Source organism: Nansenia antarctica, assembly GCF_963989245.1.
Source record: "Nansenia antarctica genome assembly, chromosome: 1".
NCBI lineage: Eukaryota > Metazoa > Chordata > Actinopteri > Argentiniformes > Microstomatidae > Nansenia > Nansenia antarctica.
This window is the reverse complement of record NC_137674.1, coordinates 23,835,762-23,843,147: the sequence shown is the minus strand read 5'-3', so window position 1 is coordinate 23,843,147 and position 7,386 is coordinate 23,835,762. Positions and strand designations below refer to the sequence as shown.

Genomic DNA, 7,386 nt, shown 5'->3' with positions numbered 1-7,386 from the left:
TACCATGGGACCAAGTCATAAAATGGCCCATGTACTGTGTGTTTTCCCCAGGAGGTGGCGCTGTGCTCTGGCTGGGGGTGTATCCTCAGGAATGCCGCATGGGGGAGGCACTTTGGAAGAGGGTGTCCCAAAGAATGCTCACGTGGCCACAGTCCCCCAACTTGGACTCTGAAAAGTGTCCCGTCATCTCCTATCATCGATCCAGACTGCTCCCGTCTCCTCTATCGGCCGACACCTGCTGCGTTGCTGCGTTGCCGTGTTGCTGCGTTACGTAACGGGATCAGCAGTAACGTTGCCGCAACATCTCCATCGCCGTTAACAGAGGAGTCTTACAACTTGGTTTTTTCCTCGAATCTTTTCCATTGCTTTCCAGAGCTACCAACCTGCCAGAACAAACAAGCACCCACAGATAGAGAGACCAGTGACCTCTCCTGGTCTGGAGGAGTCACTACATTGGTCACAAGCTCAAAGCATGGCAGTAGAACTCCCAATCTCATTCCCTATGTTCTCCACCGATACCCGGGACTGTTTGAGTGTGACAGTTTGGTCAGCCAATCCTCTCTCTCCTTGATGCCTCTATGTGTGTGTGTGTGTGTGTGAGTGTGTGTCGGTGTGTGTCTGTGTGTGTGTGTGTGTGTGTGTGTGTGTGTGTGTGTGTGTGTGTCTGTGAGTGCGAGAGCACTGTGAGAAAGAGGAGGGGAGTGAAGTGAGAGAGTTATAGAGGAGAAAAAGAGAGAGAGATGTGGTTAAAAGGGGGGGGGGGGGCAGTGCATTCCAGTGGTCTGTCTGTCTGTCCGTCCTAGGGTCCGTCGTCCACTCACGATCAGGATCAGAGCAGAGTTGAATATGATGGCGGAGGGGGGTTACAGTTTCCAGAGAAGTTTGAGGAGTTGACCAATAGTCTAGTTTACTTCCTGTAAGTGGCATGGCGGATGGCGGGCACAGTCCAGAACCAACCGGAAGTATCCTTTTACATAACAACCCTCCGAGGTCACGGGCCGCAGGGTCACGGGGTTAATAGTTGACCTTGGTGGCCGGCCTCTCCCGACCGCCCCCCCCTTCTACCAGCTGGTTGACGGAGCGCTTGCGGTTGCGTTTCAGTTTGGACAGGTCCTTGTCGAACACCTCGCCCGAGCGCAGCGCCAGAACCAGGTCGTCAAACTCCCCCCCGACCTCGTCCGCGGCTCCGCCCCCTCCCGCCTTCTTGGACCGACGCTCCCGCTCTCGCTGCTCCTTCAGCTGACAGGGAGAGAGAGAGAGAGAGAGAGAGAGAGAGAGAGAGAGAGAGAGAGAGAGAGAGAGAGAGAGAGAGAGAGAGAGAGAGAGAGGAGAGAGAGAGAGAGAACAATAAGAAGCAGGGTTGGGGCAAATTGCTTTTCAATTCCTGCATTTCTGGAAGTGAATTGAATTCCAATTCACCCCATTATTACTCTGGTGTTGCAGAAGTGGACTAGTGAGATTTGTGGGTAGAACAAAAGGTTGTAGGAATCAATGGGCAACCTCGTTACAATGTTGGATCCTGACTGACATGGCATGTTGAACACCTCCTCTACAGTAATAATAATAATAATAATAATAATAATAATAATAATAATAATAATAACTTTTTATTTATATAGCGCTTTCCCTGCAAACGTTGCAGCTCAAAGTGCTCCAATCATTCTATAATCATAATTTAATTATTTAGTAATTTAAAGGCAATATTACAAAGATGGGTTTTTAGTCTTGACTTGAACATATTTGCTGAGGTTGCATCCCTAATGTAAACTGGCAGTGCATTCCACAATCTGGAGCATAAAATGAGAATGCAGCTTCACCAAATCTCTTCTTTTGTACATATGGTACACAGAGAAAACCAGCGTCAGAAGACCTGAGAGCTCTATTGGGCTGATATGCTAGCAAAAGGTCTTTCAGATATTCTGGTGCTGTGCCAGTGAGAGCTTTATAAACAAGTACACACGCAACCGTGTCGCAATCTCCCGTGATGGCCGTCAAATGCAGATTTTCAGAACATCAGTAAAAGGCACCGTTTTCAAAAACGATCATTTTCAACAATGAGAAGGTTCGATGCTGACCGTCCTGTTAAAGAAACCTTCATTCTCAACCCATGATAAACAATGATAGCAACTTCGGATGATGACCGTCCGTGACGACCATAAACCGACATGTATTACCACATTCTACTGTGTAACGTTTGGTTTTAACGTCGTCCCACAATTATTTTCCATCATCTGGAACAGCCAGCTGCACCCGAGGGCAGCCAGCGCTCTGCAAGTGGCCAGAAAAGAAATATAAGAACCAGCTAAAAACATCCTTAAGAAAGTGCAGCCTCAACCCTCAACCATACACAACTGGAGTATACTGCTGCCTCGACTATACACAACTGGAGTATACTGCTGCCTCGACTATACACAACTGGAGTATACTGCTGCCTCGACCATACACAACTGGAGTATACCGCAGCCTCAACCATACACAACTGGAGTATACTGCTGCCGATTGCTCCATCTGGCACCAGCTCTCAGGGTTCAACAAGTCAAATTTAAGACCTTTTTAGACCTTTTTTAGACCTCTTTGGATATATTTATATTTAGACCTATTCGCGACACCATATGATAGCTTTTTGTCATCCTCCAGGTGATGAAATTAGGGATTTCACTGCCACACAGACAAAAGAGGAAGAGAATTGGCATTTTTTTGGTGTCATTTCCGCGTAAATAGATGTGGTCGGACTGATTTCCTTGCAGGATCTCGTTTTTAAGACCTAGCACCTCATTTCTAGACCGAATAACTGAAATGTGTGACCTTTTTAGGCCTTGTGAACCCCACTATCACTCTGGTGTTGATGCACAATGTGAACCCCACTATCACTCTGGTGTTGATGCACAATGTGAACCCCATTATCACTCTGGTGTTGATGCACAATGTGATCCCCACTATCACTCTGGTGTTGATGCACAATGTGGATCTGGGTTTTAGACTTTAAGGCTTTTTAAGACCAGCACGGGAACCCTGAGCTCTACAAGCAAGGGGCCGCACAGGGTTACAGATGGAAACTGACTCTATAGTCATACCAAAACTCACCACTAGAGGCAGAAGTGGAAGCCGTCGTCAGATACAAGACTACCATAAGTCAGTAAGCAAAGCCCACTCTCTCTCATTACAGCCTCCATGTGCCCTCCTCACCTCCCCCCTGGAATTCAGAATGTCCTGCCTGGTGTGTGTGTGTGTGTGTGTGTGTGTGTGTGTGTGTGTGTGTGAGTGCGTGCGTGTGTGTGTGTGTATGTGGTGTGTGTGTGCGTGTGTGTGTGTGTGGTTCCCCCTCTCTCTCACCATGGCCTCCATGCGTGCCCTCCTGTCCTCCTGTGTGTGTGTGTGTGGTGTGTGGTATGTGTGTATGTGTGTGTGTGTATGTGGTGCGTGCGTGTGTGTGTGGTTTCCCCTCTCTCTCACCATGGCCTCCTTGCGCGCCCTCCTCTCCTCCTGTGTGTGTGTGTGTGTGTGTGTGTATGTGGTGTGTATGTGGTGTGTGTGTGTGTGTGGTGTGTATGTGGTGTGTATGTGGTGTGTGTGTGTGGTGTGTATGTGGTGTGTGTGTGTGTGTGGTGTGTATGTGGTGTGTATGTGGTGTGTGTGTGTGGTGTGTATGTGGTGTGTGTGTGTGGTGTGTATGTGGTGTGTGTGTGAGTGCATGCGTGGTTCCCCCTCTCTCTCACCATGGCCTCCATGCATGCCCTCCTCTCCTCCTGTGTGTGTGTGTGTGTGTGTGTGTGATGTGTGTGGTGTGTATGTGTGTGTGTGGTGTGTGTGTGTGTTTATGTGAGTGCGTGCGTGTGTGTGTGGTTCCCCCTCTCTCTCACCATGGCCTCCATGCGTGCCCTCCGCTCCTTCTGTATGTGTGTGTGTGTGTGTGTGTGTGTGAGTGTGTGGTGTGTATGTGTGTGTGTATGTGGTGTGTGTGTGTGGTGTGTATGTGTGTGTGTGTATGTGGTGTGTGTGTGTAGTGTGTATGTGGTGTGTGTGTGTGTGTGTGTGGTGTGTATGTGGTGTGTGTGTGTGTGTGTGTATGTGGTGTGTGTGAGAGTGTGTGCGTGGTTCCCCCTCTCTCTCACCATGGCCTCCATGCATGCCCTCCTCTCCTCCTGTGTGTGTGTCTCTCACCATAGCCTCCATGCGCCCCCTCTGCTCCTCCTGTGTGTGTGTGTGTGTGTGGTGTATGTGTGTGTGTGTGTGTCTCTCACCATAGCCTCCATGCGCCCCCTCCACTCCTCCTGTGTGTGTGTGTGTGTGTGGTGTGTGTGTCTCTCACCATGGCCTCCATGCGCCCCCTGCGCTCCTCCTCCTCCCTGCGGCGCTGCATGTTCTCCAGGTCCTGCCGCGCCTCACTGAACGACTGCATGAACGTGTCGAAGATCCCGAAGAACTCGTCGGGCTGCATGCGGCCCTGCTCCTCCCCAAAGTGCTTCAGGGACATGGAGAACTGCCCGGGGAGGAGAGAGGGAGGGAGAGGAGGGAAGGACAGACAGACAGAGGGTTGGTAAATAAATGGTAAATGGACTGACTTATATAGCGCCTTATTCCAAAGCGCTTTACAACGGCCTCTCATTCACCCATTCACACACACCAATGGTGGCAAGCTACCATGCAAGGCGCCAGCCCACTCACTGGGAGCAATTCAGTGTCTTGCCCAAGGACACATCGACATGTGGCCAGTCGGGGCTCGAACCACCGATCTGCCAACCTTGCGATCATTAGATGCCGGCTCTACCTCCTGCGCCACAGCCGGCATGGATTGGGAAGTTGAAGTCATCGTACCTCTACTTAAGTTAGTGGTAAGTCACTACAGCATTTGAGAGCATAAGTCACAGATGTGCACTTGTAATGAATACCGGTACATATTATTATGGGAGAGGATAGCACTGGGGTTGGGGAGGTGGGGCGGTAGGGAGAGGATAGCACTGGGGTTGGGGAGGTGGGGTGGTAGGGAGAGGATAGGACTGGGGTTGGGGAGGTGGGGTGGTAGGGAGAGGATAGGACTGGGGTTGGGGAGGTGGGGTGGTAGGGAGAGGATAGGACTGCGGTTGGGGAGGTGGGGTGGTAGGGAGAGGATAGGACTGGGGTTGGGGAGGTGGGGTGGTAGGGAGAGGATAGGACTGGGGTTGGGGAGGTGGGGTGGTAAGACCAGCGCGGGAACCCTGTAGAAGGACTTCCTAGGTCTCCACAGTGCTGTGTTTCATTCATAATCATAACCCTGTAGAAGGATTCTCTAGGTGTCCACAATACTGTGTTTCATTCCACAAGTATTATCAGATCAGTGTGGATGAAGGAAACCAGAAGATGATGGAGGTCAGTGTAACAGACTGTAGTAGTGGTGGTATGGGAGGTCAGTGTAACAGACTGTAGTAGTGGTGGGATGGGAGGTCAGTGTAACAGACTGTAGTAGTGGTGGGATGGGAGGTCAGTGTAACAGATGGTAGTAGTGGTGGGATGGGAGGTCAGTGTAACAGACTGTAGTAGTGGTGGGATGGGAGGTCAGTGTAACAGACTGTAGTAGTGGTGGGATGGGAGGTCAGTGTAACAGACTGTAGTAGTGGTGGTATTCGGTTGTTAAGTCTGACGTCACGCGTGACGTTTAGCAATTTCCGGGTCCAAATAAAAAATTCCCCGCACCAGAGTACCAGTGTACTACAGCGGTAGAATGACAGTTCAATCGTTTTTTAGACTGGGATCTATTCATAAAACATGGGACACAGCAGCACTTTCCCATTTTTCCCATATTGTCAGCGTCTTTGAACCTCGGAAAAGCACTATATAAATATAATGAATTATTATTATTACTGAGGCATTTCGAAAAGAGCGCCTCAGCCAACGTTGGACCCGGAAACACGTCACGACTTAACAACCGAATGGGAGGGCACAGGGATGCTCAACTTCCCTCCTAGCTGAAGCTTTCCTCTGCCAGCCGCCCCACAATGCCTCCTCAGCACTGGCGGACTCAGGGGGGGCTACCGCCCCTCCTGGTGCCCCCACGGTTGAAAAAAGTCTTGCTTAAGTGCCCTTTTGAGTTGCAAAAGTGCCCTTTTGAGTGGCAACATTAGAGGATGTGCCCTATTGGCTGCCCTTCCAATGGTCTAAACTTGACCATGTGCACTGATGTTGTGCAGTAGGTGCCCTTTTTTTCTTTTAGCCCCTGCCCTTCAAACAGCCTGAGTCCGCCACTGCTCCTAGCTGAAGCTTTCCTCTGCCAGCCGCCCCACAGTGCCACCTCAGTCAGCTCCCTGGAACAGACCGCCCCTGGCAGCCTCTCTGCCAGGCTAGCCAGCCAAGAACACGGGTGATGCAGGTTTGTATGGTGTGTAAATGCTTCAGTCATTTGACGGATAATCAGCAGGTTGCAGGTTCACGTCCCGGGTGGGTGGGGCATTGGTTCATGTCCCGAGGGTGTGGGGAACAGGTGTTGCTCAACAGGACAGTTTTTAGTAACAGTTTTCCTTGTCCATTCCATCACTATGCATGGAAACAACCGGAATACCTCTATTGGCCCAATGGCCTCTCTGAACTTGAACAACCATAATCCAGTGTTACAGCAGACTAGAGACTCTGGTGGGCGGGTCACACACACACACACACACACACACACTCACGCTCACGCACGCTCACCCACACGCACACGCACTCGCACATTCACATGCTCACGCACACGCAAACGCACACGCTCACGCACACGCACACGCACACGCACACGCACACTCACACTCACACTCACACTCACACTCACACTCACACTCACACTCACACTCACACTCACACGCACACGCACACGCACACTTACACTCACACTCACACTCACACTCACACTCACACACACACTCACACACACACACACACACACACACACACACACACACACACACACACACTGACAAGGAGAGTGTGTCAGAGTAAATGAGGTCTGGACCAGTACACAGAGGTTCTTTTGTGTTCCCACGGCAACCCCAGCTCCGGCCCGGGGTTTCCCCTGACGTCCTAACAGGCTGTCGTTTTTTCCCTTCCTGTTTCACTCCCTCCTCCTTGAACAAATAATTAGGAGGACACACACACACACACACACTCGCACCCTTGTGCGCACACACACACACACACACACACGCATGCACACGTACATGCACGCACTCACACCCTTGTGCACACACACACACACACACGCATGCACACGTACACGCACACACACACACCAGGGTTCCTACAAGTCAAATTTAAGCCCTTTTTAGACCTCTTTGAATATAATTTAAGACATTACATTCATTCACATTCGTGTGATAGCTATTTGTCATCCTCAAGGTGATGAAATTAGGGATTTCACTGCCATACAGACAAAAAAGTCTG

General features: G+C 50.5%; 1 protein-coding gene across 1 annotated transcript in view; it reads right to left on the bottom strand.

Moving 5' to 3' along the window:
* Positions 1–1,014: 1,014 nt before the first annotated feature.
* Positions 1,015–7,386, bottom strand: part of daam2 (dishevelled associated activator of morphogenesis 2) — a gene marked incomplete at both ends in the record, with an annotated part of 83,361 nt that continues 76,989 nt past the window's right edge. Inside the window, 2 exons of the mRNA XM_080534686.1 lie at positions 1,015–1,239; positions 4,310–4,480. Of these exons, the coding sequence (XP_080390812.1) occupies positions 1,015–1,239; positions 4,310–4,480 (396 nt within the window). The remainder of the gene's footprint in view (positions 1,240–4,309; positions 4,481–7,386) is intronic.